Raw genomic sequence first — 19,176 nt, 5'->3', positions numbered from 1 at the left:
TTCCATGCTGCAGGCACACCAGTCCTTGCTCATTTACAGCATCTGAGAAAAGACTGCCCATTTCTGCTGAACTTAAAAAAACACCTGGGTTAAATATTTGTTTTACACCCTGCTTTTAATTTAAGGTATTTATAACAACCCTGGCTGACTCTTAGAAAAAGAAAGAAATGTATTTGGATATGTATATATATGTACACACACACAGGGCTTCCCTCTGGCTTAGACGGTAAAGAATCTGCCTGCAGTGCAGGAGACCTGGGTTCGATTCCTGGGTGGGGAAGGTCTCCTGGAGAAGGGAATGGCAACCCACTCCAGTATTCCTGCCTGGAGAATTCCACGGACAGAGGAGTCCGGGTGGGCACAAAGAGTCAGGCACAACTGAGCTATTAACACATACATATACATATACACATACACACACACAGGCTTCCCTTGTAGCTCAGTTGGTAAAGAATCTGCCTGCAGTGCAGGAGACCCGGGTTTGATTCCTGGGTTAGGAAGATCCCCTGGAGAAGGAAATGGCAACCCACTCCAGTATTCTTGCCTGGAGAATCCCATGGACAGAGGAACCTGGTAGGTTCCCAGTCCATGGAGTCGCAAGAGTTGGACACAACTAAACCACCACCACCACACACATACACACACACACACACACACACACACACACACACACACATATTAGAGGTATCCCTTTTACAATATGGATATGGTCCAATTATAGAAAATACTTTCACTTCCCCCCAAGTCTCATCTCAGTTCTGAGCTTCCCAGTAGCTTATTGGTGTCTTACTATTAAATGCTGCATTTTGACTGTTTTTCAGGAAGATATCAATTGCAATGAAGGCACAGGTAAGCCTACATCAGTAGATATCAGTAATTGTTTTAAAATGTTATTCTCACTAGAAAACTTAGTGATAACACACTGAGAATTTGAATGCCACTCACAGACTAATTACAGGAAAGAAAACATGATATAGAAGTGGCAGGGCCCTTGAAAATCAGCTAGGCACCTGAGACATGATTGCGGGCTTGCTCAGTCTCTCAGTTGTGTCCGACTCCTTCACGACCACGTGGACTATAGCCCGACGGGCTCCTTTGTCCATTGGATTATCCTGGTAAGAATACTGGAGTGGTTAGGTCACAATAAATTAGAGAGCAGGGAGCATGAATTCTGAAGTCCAGGGAGCTACTGATTGTGACCAGCAGAGCAAGTATTTCTCTAGCCATAAAGAAATCAGAGTTATTTTCCATGTGAAAACATTTAAAATCACCTTCCCCATCCCACTAGCAGGGGAAGCTCACCACTGCAGACTTTAGATGCCTCCAGGTTACAGGCAGTGGTTTCCCATGGAAGTGGCTGAAGGCACGTGACCTTTCTCTTATCCCCATCACCACTCCCACCCTGGCTGCCCTGGGTCCCCAATACCAGCAGGAAGTAGGGGTCCCACAGCAGTCTACAGGGGCGTCTAGCCTCACACTCCTCCGTTTCTGCCACAGTCCACCCAGGAGAATCTGCCCAGTTTCTCCTGATAATTCCACCCCAGGAAATCTGTTTCACATCTCTCTTCCAAGTCTTGTCAAGTCATCCTCCAAGGACTGTCGGACACTCCCGTTTATGAGTTCTCAAATGACCACGATCACAGCTAATGAGGTACATGGATGGAGAAGACATTCTGATTTTAAATTCACCCCGTCTAGAAGGCCCGGGGACTCATCTCCTCCCCTCCCAACTGCCAGCACCTTCCCTACATTTTACAAAGCCAACTGTTTGTAAAGTTAATTAAGACAAATAATATTTTTCAGCATTACTGCTTTCCCCAATGACTACTATTCCAATAGCATGATTTTCTACTACTCTTTGGAGCTAATAGATAATATTTTAATAATGTTAGGGGTTATGTAACTTTGGTCGAGTGGCCTGGAAATCTACCCACAATTTATCATATTATTTCTAGAGCAAAATGTATTCTCAATAAGGTTTATGAATTACAACCAGGCTGCAAGCTGCAGACAATACCAAATACAAACACACAAACGAGTATAAAACCATAAAAAGAATCCCTCTAAGGTTGGTCCCCTCTCTGCTGTTTACACAGTAAACATTTAATATACAGAGAAATGGAGCAAAATCATGGAGCTTCATCAAATTTAATTCCAGATGGCACCTCTCTGCTGTCACCAGGCACCGAGTCTAACTGTAACAGTATCCTATTACAGCACAATGATGAAGCAGATAAACATGCTTCCCCCAAAGTCCTAGATGTATTCCAAAGCCAAATATTCAGAAGTGTTTTTGAGTTTTCCAATCACTATTTCCTTAAGGCAAACGGCTAAGAAATGACTGTATTACAATAAAGCATTTTTACATTGTGAAGGAAAAAATGAATGTTCATAGTATTTGCATTTAGGCAAAAAGCTCCCATTTATGGATAACGTAATGGAGTTGCCCCTTTGAGAGGATGGGCAGGAGAGAGAGAGACAAACAGCAGCAATGTGATCCAGATACTATTTATTGCCATCGCCATTCCTACCATTATACATAACTTGTCGTCTCTCTCAGGCAAGCAGTTTGAAACATGTCACTAAATCTAGTCATCAATGAATTAACATGACTGAGATGGAACTTACTCTCTTCATTCCAAACCAGCTCTTTTAAAGTTGGGTAACATCACCATCGGCTTCATCTTCTCCCAGCCCACCCGATCGGCGGCCAAGGCCGTTTGACTCTAGAAATCATTTCTCTTCTAGCTCTCCCTCCCTACTCCAGGTCATCTGCCTCTGTCTCTCTTGCAGTGGCCACAAGAGCATCTCAATTGGTTTCCCCACCTCTGTTCTCACCTCCGTCTCATTCATTAGCCACACTGGAACCAAAGTCACCTTTCAAATAGGCAAATCCAAGCCTACCACACCCCCACTGGGAACCCTGCAAAATTCCCCACTACCCTAATGATCAAGGCAGAAATTCTTACCCCAGCTGAGTGGGTCCTCCCTGGTCTGGGCTCTGCTCACCTTTTCACCCGCCCTCCTGCCTGCTCCTGGCTTGTCCCGTGTCCCAGTCATATAGAGCATCTGCCATTTTCCACCTGGAATTCTCTTGCTTTCCAGAAGAGAGGACACATCACTGTCTCTAGATCTCTGGTCTCAGCTTGACCTGACACTTAGGGTCCTGGGGTAAACACCCTATTCTTCTTCTATCTCAGACTGGATCACATTCTTTGATAGGTGCCTGCCTGTCTGCTTGCCTTTCTGGATTAATTACTGCACCAGCAGGGTTTGAGTCAGTCCTTTTTCCTATTTCATCTTTAGTGACTAGCACCGGACCTGCCACGTCGCAGGTGTTCAAAAAACACCTGTTGAAGGAACACATTCATGAAGACACCCTTGCCCACTGTGTTCCATATTATCCATTAATAGTGAAACGATTCTCCATTTAATAGTGAAAACACTGAAAAATTATATACTAAGCACCTAAGAAAGAGGGTGACAACTTTCAACTCATCAAGCGGCCCCCATACTTGGTTTCAGGCATCTTAGTGTGCTACTGCCATAAAGTGAAAGTGAAAGTTGCTCAGGTATGTTTGACTCTTTGCAACCCCATGGACTATTTATAGCCCATGGGATTCTCCAGGCCAGAATATTGGAGTGGGTAGCTGCTTCGTTCTCCAGGGGATCTTCCTGACCCAGGAATCAAACCGGGATCTCCTGCATTGCAGGTGGATTCTTTACCATCTGAGCTACCAGGGAAACCCTTTGAAAAAGGCTTGGTCCTGTTTGTATGAGTAGATAGAGAGAAGCAGTCAGTGGTCCCTGTAGCCACCCTCCTGCAAATCTGTGCCAAACAGCCACCTATGATTAAGAGCAAATAAAATTTAACCTATCATTTCAAAAAGCACATTACCTAAGTCTTAGTAACTCAACTAAAACAAACAAACAAAAAGTACTACTGAGTAGATCCAGCTGTAAATATCTTTCCCCCAAAGGGGGAAACCCAGCAGGAATATTGCTGACACACTGTTGTAAAAGCCTAATATTTCCAGCATCTGTCCTCTAGCATACCTCTGCTTGCCCCTAACTGGCCCTAGTTTAACAAGTCCCCTTAATGCAAGGCACAAATTCAATACAAGGGAAGAAAGGTCAGCTCTAGTCAAGGATTGGTGAAAATAAACAGGCGTAGCAGCAGCCTGCCTGGTGTAAAGCCCTAGCATATTGCTTTACATATTTTTCAAAGCTCTTCATACTTTTCAAAGCTCTTTTGTGTCTAGTGTCTGTGTGGTCTACACTTTCAAAAGAAGGGATGGAAACCCTTTACACCCATTTAACAGCTGGGAAAACTGAAGGCCCCAGAAGTCAAGGCCTTTGCTCAAGGTCACAGAGCTGGGGGGCTGCACAGATGAAGGAGGTCATGTCCAGGGGGCCTGGCAGAAGTGGAAGTTCTTTCTCTCAGCCATGCTGAGGTCAGCTTGCAGCACTGCTAGAAACTACAGAGGAGAAGCCACAGGAATCCAGTGCATCTCTCAATCAGCCTGAACCATCTCCCTTGGTCCACGCTGCCCCTTTTCTCCAAAGTGGGCTCTAAATAGCAAGGTGATTGGTTTAAAGGAAGAAGTCATGGTCAAGGAGAGTAAAAAAGAGAGGAGGGCCTTTTATCTTCCCTTTCCCCTAAACATCACTAGCTTTGCCCTTCCTTAGAACACAGGCAACTCCAAACATTCTCCTCTAAGACTCTAGGCATGAGCCACCGGTCATGCAGAGCCTAGCGGCTCTGCAGAGGCTGAATGACCTGGCACAGCTATTCAATCTGTTCATCTTTAAAGTGGGGGTGGGGACACCCCACGGTACACGCCAGGTGTCTCAGGCAGGACCTGACACCTTGGAAGATCGGTTAATTTTTCTTCCCCCTCCCATGAATTCACACAAGAAGTTTGGAAAGCACGCTTCTTGAGCATCATGGAATTCATCAAAAAAAAAAACCAACCCACTTTTCTCTGCCTTGAAACCTACAGGGACAGGTATCTATCTTCCCAGATATACGAGAGTCATTCCTCTCGTGTCAAACCTCTTCCCTCCTGTGTTCACGTCCAACCCCAAGCGGGTGCGTGATTGAACTTTCCTGGTGGCTCAGACAGTAAAGAATCTGCCTGAAATGTGGGAGACCCAAGTTCAATCCCTGGGTTGGGAAGATTCTGTAGAGAAGGAAATGGCAACCCGCTCCAGTATTCTTGCCTGGAGGATTCCGTGGAGAGAGGAGCCTGGCGGGCTCAGTCCCTGGGGTGGCAAAGAGTTGGACACGGCTAAGCGACTAACTCTTTCACTTTGGGCAGTGAACGTACTGATTTGTGCTTCCTGGAAAGAATGTATGGCCTGAAAGAGTTCAATAAGTATTACATGATGAAACACTGAATTGATCTCTCGGCATTTAAAACATGTTTTTAATACAAGAAGTCACTCGAAGGAGTTGAGTACCATGTGGCTTTGAGAGAACTAGAATGCCAATTCTAGCATCGAGGGTGGGAAGGCCTGCTCGGGATGGGGCCACATCCAGTGGGCGCCTGCAGGGGAAACTGGGACAGCCGTGTGGTGTCACACACAGGGGAAGCCTTGGAAAGCAGCACAAGCCCACAAGCATTTCTAGTGTTAATCCAAAGAGATAATCAGAAACACAGATTCCTGAACAAACACGTTTCAGAGCACTGTTTGTAATAGAATGAAACAGAAACCTAGCCACAGAGGATCAGTTAATCTGGGAACGGTGTATCCATGTGAAAGAATGCCATTTGAGATGAATACTGAAAAATCAAGGGAAACTCACCTCTGAGGTAAAATGGAAAGAGGTTGCAATTTTGTTTTAGAATATATAGATAGAAAAGAGATGAGAAGGACAAGCACTAAAATAATAAACAGCACTAGTTCTAGGTGCGGTGGGGGAGGATGTCTAGAGACTATGTTATATATTTTTATTTTCTTCTCTATGAAGAAAAGTGAAAGTGTTAGTTGCTCAGTCATGTCTTGACTCTCTGCGACCCCATGGACTGTAGACCACTGGGCTCCTCTGTCCATGGGGATTCTCCAGGCAAGAACACTGGAGTGAGTTGTCATTTCCTCCTCCAGGGGATCTTCCCCACCCAGGGATTGAACCCCGGTCTCCTGCATTGTAGGCAGATTCTTTACCATCTGAGCTATCAGGGAAGCCCTTTCTTTTCTATAGTTTTATTTTCCTTCTTTATACAATGACTATAACTAGAAAAAAATTAATCAACTTTTTTTTTTTTTAAAAAAGAGAGGCTCTCTTCATAAGCCATTGGCTTTCCGAGCAGCTTATGCAGTTCATGAAAATTTTAAAATTTTGATAAAATATACATAACATAAAATTTATCATGTTCACCATTTAAAGCAGCAGTCCCCAACTTCTCTGGCACCAGGGGCTGGTTTTGTGGAAGACAATTTTTTCCACAGATGGGGTAGGTGGGATGATTTGGGAATGACTCAGGTGCATTATATTTATTGTCACTTTATTTCTATTATTCTTACATCAGCTCCACCTCAGATCATCAGGCATTAAGATCTCAGAGGCTGAGGATCCCTGATTTAAAGTGTACAGTTCAGTGAAATTAAGTACATTCACAGCATTGTGTAACAGTCACCACCATCCATCTTCAGAACTTTGTCATCCCAAACCGAAACTCTGTACCCATTAAACAATAGCTCGAATTCTTCCCTCCCTTAAACCCCAGTAACTGCTATTCTACCCTCTGCCTCTATGACGTAAGACTATTTGAGGTACTGCATGTAGGTGGAGGCTCCACACACACGAAAGCATGTCCTTTTGTGTCTGGCTTATTTCACATAGCATAACATCATCAAAGTTCATCCATGCGGTCACATACATCGTGATTTCATCTCTATTATAGGGCTGGAAAGAATCTATTGTATGTATGTACCACATTTCATTTTATGATGGCAGCTTTCTAGGCAGACTTTAATTTTTAAAATTAAAATGAAAATCAAAATGATCATATAACTGACAGATGTACATTCATTGAAGAATTAAAAACACCAAATAGTACAAAATAAGGAGAAAAGTTATTTCACACAGAGAGTCAGATTGTCCACCTGCCTTAAACCCACTAAAATCCACAAGATTGAGCCCTTTTTTGCAACAGGAAAGAGTAACAGGGCTACACACTGTAATAACAATGAGTGGCCTCAAACTCAGTTATCTGGGACCAAAGGCATGCGTGTCGCTTTGTCCGAGCAATTAAAAAGGCTCCCACAGCATTTGGAACAGCAGCTGGCCCCTGGGGGAGGGAGTACCAGAAACCTTCTGGGCTGATGGAAACGCTCCATATCTTGACTGGTGTGTGTGTGTTTAGTTGCTCAGTTGTGTACAACTCTATGCGACCCTTTGGACTGAAGCCCAACAGACTCCTCTGTCCATGGGATTTTTCAGGCAAGAATACTGCAGCAGGTTGCCATATTCTCCTCCGGGGGATCTTCCTGATCCAGGGACTCCTGCATTGCAGGCGGACTCTTTACCCACTGAGCCATCAGGGTGTGGGTTCTATATGGGTATACATCTGTCATCTGTCAAAACTCATGGACCTGTTCACGTAAGATCTGTACATTTCACTGCATATAAATGGGAAAAGGAAAGAAAAACAGCCTCCTCCCCTGAAAGAGGACCTATGAAGCCTAAAAGCAATTAATCATGAATTTTAGGAAAACAAAAGTGGTTCTGCATCTCAGCCACCGATCGCTCGGGGCCCTACAGTGGATCTTTGGAAACTAAGTCAGGCTCCTTTCTCCTCACGGCTGAAACACTGGCTCATCCAGGGAAGCCTGGTAAACACGTGGACTAAACTGCCAACAGCGCCAGGGAGCCTGACCGGGTTTGGTAAGCAGCCCAAGAGGTGTGAGGTGCAGGTGGTGTTGACACGGAAGGATATGAGGCTCAGTGTGGGAGGCCGGGAGGTCCACCCTGACCTCACGTGGGACTCCAGGTGATGCAACGCTGCAAAGGAAACGGGAGGGGGTGGAAACCATAACCATCTCAAGAAAAAACAAGCTCCCCGGGAAAGCTCCAGGGAAACAGAGCTGAATGTGAGTCTGGAGCAGAGAGGAGACCTCCAACTCCCTGTTTTGGATCAAGCGGGTGGCAAGGGATCTTTTCAGTTGCTTCTGCGATGGACTTGGCTAGGATCCTGAAGAGGTAACAGCTACCACTTTCTTATGAAGCACGGTTATTTGTTACTCTCCTCTGTGCTGTCTGTCCTTATAAAATGTCAAGTTTAGGCCACACGTCGTGGGAGGCAGCTGTGTCCCAGCCATGGTGAATTTCCTGCCAAACCATTTAAAGCACTCAGATGACTTTTTTTCCTCTTTTTTTGTAATATGCTATTTTAGATTCTCCACATCACCATTCCCGTGTTAAAATGTACGACCCAGTGGCCAACAGATCTTGGGGTTGTTTATGGAGTAGCAGCCAACAGTAAACATACTTCTTATCATCCTGAAGACACTTCTGAAAACACTAAACAGCCACATCTATGCCAACTGGCAAATGAAAAAAATGACAGTCTGGGACTCAGAAACTTCCCTAGACTTAATGGTATATTTCTTTAAACAAAAAAAAAAAAAGACAAAAAACTGAGTGGGGATGTTGACAAGCTTATTGATGTGGGCTCATTATTTGGCTTCCCCTGGGCGGCTCAGTGGTAAAGAATCTACCTGTAATACAGAAGCTGCAAGAGGTGTGGGTTCAATCCTTGGGTCAGGAAGATCCCCTGGAGGAGGGAATGGCTATCCACTCCAGTATTCTTGCCTGGAGAATCCCATGTACAGAGGAGCCTGGCGAGCTACATTTCATGGGGTTGCAAAGAGTTGGACATGATTGAATCGACTTAGCACACATGCATTATGCTTTAGTTAAGAAAATCAGGAGTGACCGGCTCTCACCATGTAAATGCTTATGCTGGACCACAATCCTGAAAGTTTCCCCACCCAAACCAACCCTTCCTGTGTGCCTCACAAGGTAAGTTACCTTTACATCTCACATCCTGGGAAGATCACGGCCACAGAGACAACTCCTGTCCCTCTCATCTTTGCTCAGTTCGCTCCTTAATCTGCTGGTCAACATTCTGTGCTCCAGCCATTTAGTTCCAGTTGCATGCCCTGAGGAGTCTCAGCCTCACCTTTCTAGTCATCCTTGAAAGTTCTCAGCCAGAGTCCTACTTTTGCTGTTTGCTTCCTCCCAGCCTGGAGTCATAGGTCCCCAGGGCCAGCTGCAGTCCCCATCCAGGCGGGATGAAGCTGGGCACACTGCAGCCGGACAGGGCAGGCTCAGGATGTGCGCTGGGAACGTGGGCAAGGAGGTGCCTCTTGCCTCCTTATGCCTGAGAAGAAGGAGCCTTCCACCCAGCCCCTCACCCACCCCGAGCTTGGGGACAGAGACGTGGATTCATTTTGGTAAGAGGACTGTCCGTTCATACTGACAAACCCACCTACAGGGAGACAACGTTGCAGCAGTGCTGGGCGCCAGTCTCACGGAAAGCCTAACCGATCTTGTGATATCAAAACCCCATGAAAAATGTAAGAGCTGGCTAGACCCTGTGAGCTGTAACTTATACCAGTAGAAATGAAGCTGGTCCATCTGCCCCTGGGGCCATGTGGCATTTCCTGGACCAGATGTACATGTTCATTATCTAGTGGAATAAATATCACCTTTGCCCTGACAAATAAGTAAGTTATTTCCCTTCCCAAGATGGACTTGGGAAACATTCTTGGCATGGAGAAGCAACTATATAAAACCAGAAAGTTGTGATGCAGAAATCGTCAGCTGACTTGAGATAACTGCAGTCTTGGTCATTATAAGCTCATTTGTTCTCAGCATTGTGAATGGTACTTGGTTGTTGGCATTGCAGCAGAATGACCCCCAAACCATAGAAACAGCAAAAAATAAAACAGAGGGACTTGCTGGATGGTCCAGTGGTTAAACTCCAATCTTCCAGTGAAAGGGGCGTAGGTTTGACCCCTGGTTAGGGAACTAAGGGGGTTTTCCAGGTGGTGTGAGTGGTAAAGAACCCACATGCCAATGCAGAAGACACAAGAGATGTGGGTTTGATCCCCGGGTCAGGAAGATCCCTTGGAGCATGCAACCCACTCCACTATTCTTGCCTGGAAAATTCCACGGACAGAGGAGCCTGGTGGGCTACAGTCCATGGGGTTGCAAAGAACTGGACACGACTGACTGACACATACATGCAGGGAACTAAGATCCCATATGCCACAAGGCATGACCAAAAATATGTATTAAAATCAAAACAAAACAAAAAACAGGAACAAAATCCGGGGTTTATATGGCTTGATATGAAATCCACTAATTTCCCTGTCCTGTGACTTCTATTCTCATCTCTATGGTGGCTTAGTCGCTAAGTTGTGTCCAACTCTTGTGACCCCATGGACTGTAGCCCACCAGGTTCCTCTGTCCATGGGATTCTCATCCCTATAGATGGGTTGTATCCACTTTGGGGACAGGAGGGTTTAGAGAGGAGGAGGCAGGGAGACAGTGTTCAGAGGAGGAGGCGGGGGCGACAAGCCGTGAGAACTACCTCTTCATGGCTTACTACCTCATTGCCAAGACCACAGACTCACTGTGTGGTACTGCGAGCGCTGAACACCTCACTTCACGTTATCACAAACTGCAGTGTGCAACGACGCTTCTGGCTCTGTGATGCTCTGACTGCAAACGTGTTTCCTGTATGTTTTCTCAGCTAGGACCTGATTTGAGAGCAGGGGCTGTGTCAAATGCTTCTCTTATTCAAGTGTCACCTACCTGACAGGGACTCTAGCATCTCTCTAGAAGAGAAACAAAATCAGACCAGGGCAGGAGGGCTAGTGTCACAAAGTATATATGCTTTCCCCCCAGCCCCCAAGGGAGGCCTCCAAAATTATATATTCTTCATTCTTTTTCATGGACTTCTAATGGATTTTAGTTTCCAGGGTCCAGAGCAGATCCAAAGCAGAAAATGAAAAAGCAAGTATTCAACATGTATTTGCTATTTTCATTCATTATTATCTTATTATTTTTATTTTATCAGTCAGTGCCAAACTCGTTGTTAAGTATTTTGACTATCACCTGTCAGTGGATATCTTGTCAGCTGATTGCCTTGCACAACATTCGCAAGCCACCAGAAAGATGTTCTTTGTGCTTTGCATACAGTATTTATTTAATATGGTAGAAAAATGTACAATATAGCTTTCCAACAATAATAATCTCATGCTACAAAAAGAAAACCAGCGATCTGCATTTTAAGGAATAAGTTACAATTATCAAGAAAATGCACTCACAGAGAGGAAGCTAATCTCCAGAAAATGCAGCATTATGGCATCACCACATCAACTAATTAATTCACAGGTGTTAAAAAAAATTACCGAATTGATTTTTTTAAATGTAGACATGACCCAAGTCACTCTGGTATAAGTTTCAGTTCAGTTCAGTTCAGACGCTCAGTCGTGTCCGACTCTTTGCGACCCCATGAACCGCAGCATGCCAGGCCTCCCTGTCCATCCCCAACTCCCGGAGTCCACCCAAACTCATGTCCATCGAGTGGGTGATGCCATCCAACCACCTCATCCTCTGTCGTCCCCTTCTCCTCCTGCCCTCAATCTTTCCCAGCATCAGAGTCTTTTCAAATGAGTTAGCTCTTCGCATCAGGTGGCCACAGTATTGGAGTCTCAGCTTCAACATCAGTCCTTCCAATGAACACCCAGGACTGATCTTTAGGATGGACTGGTATAAGTTTAACGAGTTTATTTATTCTGACTTACACAGGACATTAAAGGAATGACTTTCCACATATGACCTCTCGCCTCTCATCCCAACATAACCTACCCCATTGCCCCAGATCAGACAAGGGAGAGCAAAAAGACACGGAAACCAGTTACTGGCCACAAATATGAAACTGGGCTTGTCACACCAAAAAAGTGAAATGGACCATAAATGGTATTATTTGGTAGACTTCTAAAACTGCTTTTAAAGAATTTGATGTATTAGCAGAAAAAGATTTAAATATTGTCTTAACGCATGAAGGATTAGATTACCCTCTGAAGGAAGAAGTGTTCTGACAAAGTAGTAGTTAGGTTGCTCATCAAGCCACCCCAATAAACAAATGAGTAAAGAAACGAACCACAAGATTATATCTTTGAGGTTCTAGAAATAATCTACTTACCTAAGTGCAATGAAAAAGAGGTACTTTAAATGCAAATACATCAATACATCTAAAGAAAACTGGGAAACACAGCGGAGAAGTAACTGTCAACTGAACTAAGGAGGGCCACAGTGTCCTTGACTAAATACGGACTGCCAGTGACCTCATTTTCTATGTATGAATGAGAAACTGAAATAGGCATCAAATTATGCCAAGCGTAAAGCACAAGGCAATCAGAGAAAACACATTATCTACCTATTACACAAAGATGTCCACTAAGTTTACATTGGAGAAAGCAAACAAAAAAACCTCAGCATTTAAATAATAGGAGAATATACAGCGAAGGAAATTATGCATGTTCATGCAATCACAAATTATGCTGCTATTTAAAACCACAGTTAAACACTTTAAGTGATATGGGGAAAATACCTGTGTGTTCTGTGAAATACACACACACACACACACACACACACATATATGTATCTCCTTAATTATGTAAAAAAAAGGCAGGAGATATCTAAAACATTAAAGGGATTTTTCTTCACAGTAGCATTAGAGGTAATTTACATTTTTCCCCATTTTTTAAATATGTAACCAAACTTTGGGGGCTTTCCAGGTGGCACAGTGGTAAAGAATCCACCTGCCAATGCAGGAGATGCAAGAGATGGGTTCAATCCTTGGGTCAGGAAGATCCCTTGGAGAAAGAAATGGCAACCTACTCCAGTATTCTTCCCTGGAAAATCCCATGGACACAGGAGCCTGTCAGGCTAGAGTCCATGGATACACAAAGAGTTGGACATGACTGAGCCCACAAGGAAACCAAACTTTAAATGGCATATGTTACTTTAATAATTCGAAAATATAAATGTTGTTTTGAGATTTAGCCCATGAGTATAGAATAGACTGAAGGAGGGAAAAAGTTTCTCACCTACAGTTACTTAGAAACTCATTCTGGGATCTCCTTTTCTGTCTGTCAGTACTTTGGAAAGTGAAACATGCAGTGGACACTTTTGTTATTACTGAGGGCAAGCTCTGCCTGGGGACGTCCCTTCCATCACTTAGTGACCTTGGATGAAGTGGCCAGTACCATGTACAACATTCACTTAAAAACATTCCCATACCTCCTGGAGACCTTTTTAAAACTGCAGTGGGCTAGAGTTCATTTCTCTACTAGTAGACAAGGGGAATATTTATTAAGCTACTTTTCTGGAGCTTCTCTCTCTCTCTCTCTTTTTTTCCCCCCATTTTGTGATGTTAGTAATTTGAAACCCTCTTACACCGTGGAAACCTAACTAAAGGTTTCACAAGTAAGAAAGGGGAAACATTCCTGTCACACATCTTACTCTAGTAATTAACAATTCATATGCAAAACTCTTCGCTCACAGATAACTTGGGTCTTTCCTGTATCATATTGGACCCAACCAAATTGATTTACCCAGGGTTATCTGAAATTACCTGCAATAACAAGTAATCACTCGGGTTTCAAACTATCTGGCAGTGAGCAGAACACATTTCTCCCTCAGTGAGAACAACTTCATCTTTTTTCTCTTTCAAGTCTCCACAGCAAAGCCGTCCTTAACATTTTAAGTGTCATGGTGTGTGTGTGCTAAGTCACTTCAGTCATGTCTTTGTGACCTCATGGACTATAGCCCTCCAGGCTCTTCTGTCCATGGGGTTCTCCAGGCAAGAATACAGGAGAGGGTGGCCATACCCTTCTCCAGAGGATCTTCCCCACCCAGGAATCGAACCCGTGTCTCTTAGGTCTCTAGCATTAGCAGGAGGGTTCTTTACCAATAGTGCCACCTTTAAGTGTCAATAGATACCTTAAAAAATAAATTACTGATTTAGTTTACATAATTTGGTGAACTTGGCTTTTAAGGAATTCAGGGACTTTGTATCAAGTTTGATTTTAAACAGAAATCACAGCCCTCTGAATATGGTGACATCAAATGGACATGTGCAGACACTTCTGAAGAAATACATCATTCAAAACTTATCTCTGCATCTTCCATCTTTCCTTAGCAATCTGTATTGCTTGAATGATAAAGACTAAGTGATTTCTGCACAATTTGGGGCAATAGCAGTTGTTTCTTACTTTTTCCCTTCACTTTTAACCAAAGGCTGTGCCGACCTTGTCAAAGTAAGATACAGCATTGATTTAATTAATGATCTAGATAATTGGGCCCTTCTTATATGACCCTCTTGGCCACAATCTCCCTTTCCTGAAAGACCTTGTTATGACCATCCTACATCTGTTGAGTCTTTTAAAATTCAAAATACGACAGCTAAGATTATATCTAAACCAAGGCTAGGACTTAGAAAAGCCAGAAGTTGCTTCTAAATTTCTAAGAAAACTCCTGGGGTGGCTCTCAGTGCATAAGCAGAGACCAGAATGGCTAAGGGCCAGGGAGACATGGTTTGAACCCTGGCTCTGCCCTGCACTTCTGTGTGAACTTGTGCCTTAACACGCCTAGGCCTCTTATTCTTTCCCCATATATAACAGGTGCTGAGATGTTACAAATACAAATGAAGTGCTCGATGAATGGAAGCAACGAATCCTTTGATTCTTAATCTGTAAAAATAGAGATAAAATGATAATCTCACATATAGTACAATTTTCATAAAACGTTTGAAACACGTAAAGGGTTCTACAAACATTATTTTAGTTTCCCCAATAAGGGATGTGTTCTCTTTTTCTTTCTTCTTCTTTCTTTTGGTGCACTGCAGGGAATGTGGGATCTTAGTTCCCTGACCAGGGGTCAAACCCTTGCCCCCTTCACTGGAATCTGAGTCTTAACCACTGGACCATCAGGGAAGTCCATTTTTTTCTATGATGCCTATGCTTAATATTAAGAAGCAGGTCATTCTATTCCATACAGCCTTTTGTTTTTTTCAGTGTAGAATTCAACACATGCCCCGACTTCCAAATTACTGCTATCATCAAAACTGAAAAGTGTGATGAAAGATTTTGTTAGAACAGATATTCCATAATATTCGGGTTTCTTCCTTGGCTGACTTTAACATTACAGGGAAAGCTATACAAAACAGATAATGTTCATGGAAAACCATCAGGAGGCCCTGGATGGACTGTCACAGGCTTTTTCACAGCGCCCTCCCCCCAAACACTAAGAGCTCTGAGATGACTGTAATAACTTCACACGATCACATGGGCAGCTTATTCAAATTTCAGTGGAATCTTGCATATAGCTGGATTTTCATTTTAAAAGTTCTGTCCACATTTTCTACAGAGACCACAAACTGAGACGTTTATGAACACAGAAAAACCTTCACCTATGAAACATTTTAAATGATTTCAGTAGCCTTTCATTCTTGAGACTTAAAAGCTAATGAGATGCTTTATTTTTTAATTTTGGGTTTCTTCATCCTCTCGAAAGCTTGGGAACCAGGGGCTGTTTTGATTTTTGGACACCCATGTCACCTGCCCACTTGAGGATTAGTAAATTACTGAAATGTGAATCACTGTTCACCCAGAAAAAGGTGTAATATACCTGCCTGCTTGGAAAGAAGGTAGAAACCTACATGTGTCCATCTGTCTAGAGAACTAGATAAGACTCCACGTCAAGAGCTGCATACTTTCAGAAGTCTGAAGTAGACCCATATTTGCATATACTAGGATCATTTTTCCTCCTCTTTATTGTGTCTCAAAGCAGTTGGGATAAAATGTTCTTTTATTCATGACCCACTTAAGACTCAGTCACTCTTTAGCTCACACTGTTATTCTTCCCCTTCAGTTTTACAGTAAGAAAAAGTCAATTTTGTTCTTTGCACACTGCGCTGTTTTGTCAAATTATATGCCGGAAGGCAAAGCAAGGTTTTGGAAACATCAATTTCTTCCCTCCATCTCTCTACCCTCAACTCTGATAAACTATCTCCACCAACAGGCAGCCTGTAACCTCTTAAATACACTGGCACTTAAGGGATAAGGGACTCCAAAAAAGAAAAAAACACTTGTTGATAAAACTTGCTTCTGTGAAACAAGACGACTCTTTTAGCACTTTGCTTATGTCACCTACGAGGAGCTTAGCGTCTCAAGGATGAGTTTCAATTAGACCCACTAGGATAGACCGCTTGTATGGCTTCTTTTATGTCTAGCCTCCCTTTTATGACCTCAGGGAGACTCCTTTCTTTACACTAAAATAAAATTCTTAGTTATATCACCTTGCATTAAATCAAGGCAAATGTGAGGCAACACTGTGGTATGTTTCAGGCTGTTTAATTATGGCAAAGAATACTCATTTCTCCCAAATATCCCTATAACACACACACAGGCACTTCAGTTGAGAAAGAAGGGATCAGTTGAGCAACCTCAGAGCCTTTAGGGCAGCTCTGAGAAGATAAGAACATAGTAAAAGGTTAAGGTGAACACATAGGACTTAGCTCACCTAAAATGTGCAATGTAAAAGTCCAGGCCTAAAAACCTTTCCAAAGATTAGAGGAAATGCCCAAAGTCACCAGTTAATTATGCAAGAAGTGGAGGGGAGGGGGTAAGGTGGAGCTCTTGGGGGACCCTGGGGAGCTGCTGGCAGAGCAAAGTGGCAACAGAAAAGACATAATATTTCATCAAAAGAACTAAGCTGGCTTCCTAGCTAGACAGAGGTCTCCAGAGGCTTTGCTACGTTGTGAACACTTGACGGCAATAAAATTCCAAGTAAAAAAGTAGCTTTCAAGGTGGGCTAAGCATTCAGTAGCTAAACAGTTGCATTCAGTCAAAAGTTCTGAGCACAGAGAGACAAACGCAAGCAGATATTCACCAAAAGGAGGAGTCAAATGTATCCCCTTTTGAAAAACTACTTTAGTTTTGTTCTTTAAACTAAAGGTGCATCTAAATAGATGCTTTTTCTATACAAACATCCTTTCAAGTCTCTTGACTTAAAGGAAAAGAAATATGATACGACAATGGCAGGTGCTGCTCACTCCCTCCCCCTGGGCCATCCGGACACCTGCCCATCAAGGTGACAGGTGCTGTCCCCTCCCCCAACACTCTTCCGAGCCTTAAAAATGCAACCGCATCCCGCAGAAGGCCTGCGAAAACGGTCCCCGCCGGCGAAGCGGGGAGTGCCAAGCACCAAAGCCCCGCTGCTGGAGTCTGCAGCGCTCGATTTGCAATGACGCCACATGGAGAGAAATGGGGGAAAACAGGAAAAAGAAACAAGGATGATAAGGCAACAAACAAAAATGTGCGCCTCTTCTTTGGTGATCCAAGACGGGGGGGAAAAAAAAGAAACCCCAAACTAGAGATGGCCAATGGTTGGCTTATCAGAACACATTTGGGACAGCTCTAATCCATACATGAGCTTCAAAAAAAAAAAAGTAGTACCTGGGAAATCAACTTGAACACATTCTAGTGCAAAATTCCCCCCATCAACACCATCACCACAAAATCGGGATAAATAAAACCGCCGGCACTCAAGCTATCAGAAACTACATTTTACTCACAAATCAGAGGTTTACATAATCACAAATTACATAATACTCCTTCCGTGCAAGAAAAACCTTTCTATAGGTGAAGCTCCAAGCCCTCCGGGCTTTTCATGTTTTCCAGGGAGAGCTGGAAAAGTCTGCTGAATAATTGGGAGGAGGGAGGGGGTGGAATGCCGGAAAGTCATCTTTGACAAGCTGTCAACCTCACCAAATGTTCTAGGATTTTAAAAAGAGCCTCGCGGAGCAGGTGACTCGTCTCTGTCCCCATCCACTAAATGCCCGGGCATCTGAGGCCAAGGCAGAGAGGGAGCAAGGAGCTGGGCGCGGGGCGCAGAGCGCTCGGCGCCGCTGCTCGGGGAAGGTGGGATTGGGGGTGGCCGGGGCTTACCTGCTCCCCGAAGTCGATGGCTATGTTGGTGATACCCAGGGGTACCAGGAACCGGATCAGGGGCCAGTAGTGCGTGAGCGCCGGGAATTTCACCATAGTCCCCGCCGTGGGCTGACCCCACACACATCTGCCGCCGCGAGGGGACTGTGCCGGGAGGCGCGGGCCGGGCGGGGGCGCGGGAGGACGCGGAGGCCGGGTCCGGAGGGGCCTCGGGGCGGCGGCGGCGGCGGCTCCTCCTCGCGGCTGCGGCGCCCTCTCTCCAAGCGCGGCTGCTCTAGCAGGAGATCCTCAAGCTCAAGTCCATCCCTGCTGCCCTCCCACACAACAAAGATCTGCCGGGAAAAAAAAGAGGAGGGACAGCGGCGGCGGCGGCGGCAGCGGGAGGCTCTGCTGACAGCGGCTCCATTATAAGCGCTCTGGGCCCGGAAATAAATAACCGCGCGCACGAGGCGCCGCCGCCGCCGCCGCCGCCGCGCGGAGGAAATCAGGGGCGGGCGCGGAGGCGCGGACACGGCCGGCGGCCCCGGGGTTGGGGGGGCGGTGCGGCGAACTGGGGAAGGGGCCGGGCCGGGCCGGGCCGGGGCGGGCGGGCGGCGCCCTCCTACCCGGCGCCGCCGTCTGCGCTCCGCTCGGCCGCGGGGGGCGCTGCGCACGCACTGGCCGCGGGGCCGCCGCCTCCGCCGTCCGGGCCGCGCGGTGCCCGGGACGCGCTGAGGGGGCGGCGGCGCGGGGCTGCGGGGAAGCGGGCTGGGGGCCGGGCGCGCGCGCGCGGCCTGCACCCGAGGGCGCCGCCGGGGGGACGCTTGAGGAGGAGAGCGCACCCAGCGATCGGGAGGCCCCGGGCCGCCCCGGCTCCCTGGCCGGGCCCTGTCGCCCGAGCCCCGCGTGGCCGAGGGGGCTGGGGTCCCCGCGCTGTCCGGGGAAGAGCCGGGACGTGTGGGAATTGGGCGGCTGGAGCGCGGATGCTCGGGAAGGGATGGGGCGCGCAGGAGCCGGGAGGCTGTGGGTTTGGGAGGACCCCTCTCCCACCCCCCATAGTGGGCGCCGCGCCAGCCCCATCCCCGGGTGGCCGCCTAGAGCGGGGCAGGGACCTGCTTGGTGCCCATCTGGACAGCTGGGGGCCCAGGAGAGATGGAGGCTTCG

General features: G+C 45.7%; 1 protein-coding gene across 2 annotated transcripts in view; it reads right to left on the bottom strand.

The window, feature by feature from the left end:
* ANKH (ANKH inorganic pyrophosphate transport regulator) overlaps positions 1–18,664 on the bottom strand; it is a 158,965-nt gene extending 140,301 nt beyond the window's left edge. Inside the window, exons 1-2 of one of the 2 annotated variants that reach the window (XM_081520832.1) lie at positions 18,532–18,655; positions 18,034–18,263 (exon numbers count right to left, since the gene is read on the bottom strand). In XM_081520832.1, coding sequence (XP_081376958.1) covers positions 18,034–18,129 — 96 coding nt within the window. In that variant the 5' untranslated portion in view covers positions 18,130–18,263; positions 18,532–18,655. Of the gene's footprint in view, positions 1–18,033 lie in introns of both variants that reach the window. The other variant, XM_081520831.1, reaches the window with a different exon arrangement.
* Between the last annotated feature and the right edge of the window lie 512 nt (positions 18,665–19,176).

This window comes from Giraffa tippelskirchi, chromosome 8 (assembly GCF_054371585.1).
Source record: "Giraffa tippelskirchi isolate mGirTip1 chromosome 8, T2T-mGirTip1v1.2.pri, whole genome shotgun sequence".
Taxonomy (NCBI): Eukaryota; Metazoa; Chordata; class Mammalia; order Artiodactyla; family Giraffidae; genus Giraffa; species Giraffa tippelskirchi.
The sequence above is the reverse complement of the archived record's forward strand: the minus strand, read 5'-3'. Positions and strand labels throughout refer to the sequence as shown.